Source organism: Perkinsus marinus (genome assembly GCF_000006405.1).
Source record: "Perkinsus marinus ATCC 50983 genomic scaffold scf_1104296960462, whole genome shotgun sequence".
NCBI lineage: Eukaryota > Perkinsozoa > Perkinsida > Perkinsidae > Perkinsus > Perkinsus marinus.
The window spans coordinates 822-2,106 of record NW_003206134.1 but is presented as its reverse complement, the minus strand read 5'-3'; the positions used below and the strand labels follow the sequence as shown (position 1 = coordinate 2,106).

General features: G+C 49.3%; 1 protein-coding gene across 1 annotated transcript; it reads left to right on the top strand.

Annotated features, from left to right (window-relative positions):
* Nucleotides 1-711: 711 nt before the first annotated feature.
* Pmar_PMAR018721 (hypothetical protein) lies at nt 712-870 on the top strand (the record flags this gene model as incomplete). The annotated part of the gene is made up of 1 exon (XM_002772682.1): nt 712-870. One exon carries the CDS (start codon nt 712-714, stop codon nt 868-870), a length of 159 nt encoding a protein of 52 aa, XP_002772728.1.
* Between the last annotated feature and the right edge of the window lie 415 nt (nt 871-1,285).

The window sequence follows — 1,285 nt, the reverse complement described above, 5'->3', positions numbered from 1 at the left end:
TTGCCTGGCTGGCCTTCGGGGTTGCTTTCAAGTTCGTGTTCTCTGTAAGAGACACAAGGCGTCGCCGACTCGACATTGGGGTGGAGGAGAAGAATACCCAATACGGCTATCAACGAGATTCAACTAGCAGCAGTGCTGATCGCCGCCTTTCATGACACAGTCTTGACTCTCTGAGTGTACCATGGTTCTGTAAGACATGCTGTACCCTTTTGCGTTTTTTCCTGTGATACCCCTGTACTCAGTAAGTCGGGTCGCTCTGATCTGGAGACCTTGGCGCCTCCATTTTCTGGGTAGTCATTGGATCGATCGTGTCGCATATTATGGAGTTGTCCCCTCCCCCCCGAGTGGTGGGATGTTTGCCTCGGGAGTATTTGAGCTGCATGGGCGATCACTTGTTTCTGTGGGGGGGCGTTCTTAGGATACAACATAGGTGAGTAGTACTGCGTACGCGGAACGCATCTTAGTTTATAGCGGTACCTGAAAGTGTTGGGTTTAGAGATCCAACTCGTTTGTATGGTTGAATGTGATAGTGATAGTCTTATTTCGATTAACCTCTAACTACAACCTCTCATGGACCGACTTCATGTCTCCTTCACTACGGCCGTCATACTCTTACTCCTGTGGATCAGCGTGATTCTCACCCTCGTTATAGTGGCATTGGTAGGCGCCTTTGCATACCATCTCAGCGGAATCGTTGTGGGCGGCATCATCATGGTTTGCGGCCTCATCGCATTGCTGGGTTCCCTCGCCCGTGGGTGGACAGTTGTCGATCGGGAGAACTTCGAGCTTTCCGAGTACGACGGCAAAAACTACGACACCGTTAAGGCCCCTCCTGTTAGTGCCACTGAGAGCATCGTTACTACTGTGTAGATCTGGGAAACACACCTTAGTGGATTTCCTATCACGAATGAAGGAATACGTAGAAGCTAGCGCGTTGCTAACATCAGTATTTTCGCCTTCGCGGAAAATGGTCAGGTTTACCATCACTATCGCCGCCTTTGTCACGCGGCGCTTTTCTCTGTATCCTCCAATTCAGCACATCTTATTCTCATACGGCTCGCTGATGATGTGACCAAGGACTGTAGGCACCACCGTGTTGGTTGTGTGCTACCTCTTTACGAGATGTCTCTCCGCTGCCCTTTTTCGTAGTATATGTCATCACTGTGTGAATTGTTGTAGTTGAGATCGAACGCCTGTCGTGGTTTATGCTGAGACATCTTGTTTATTGTCTTTAGCATCCCACCCTGCTATGAGAAGCATCTATTTAATCGTCACTCTAAGAGGG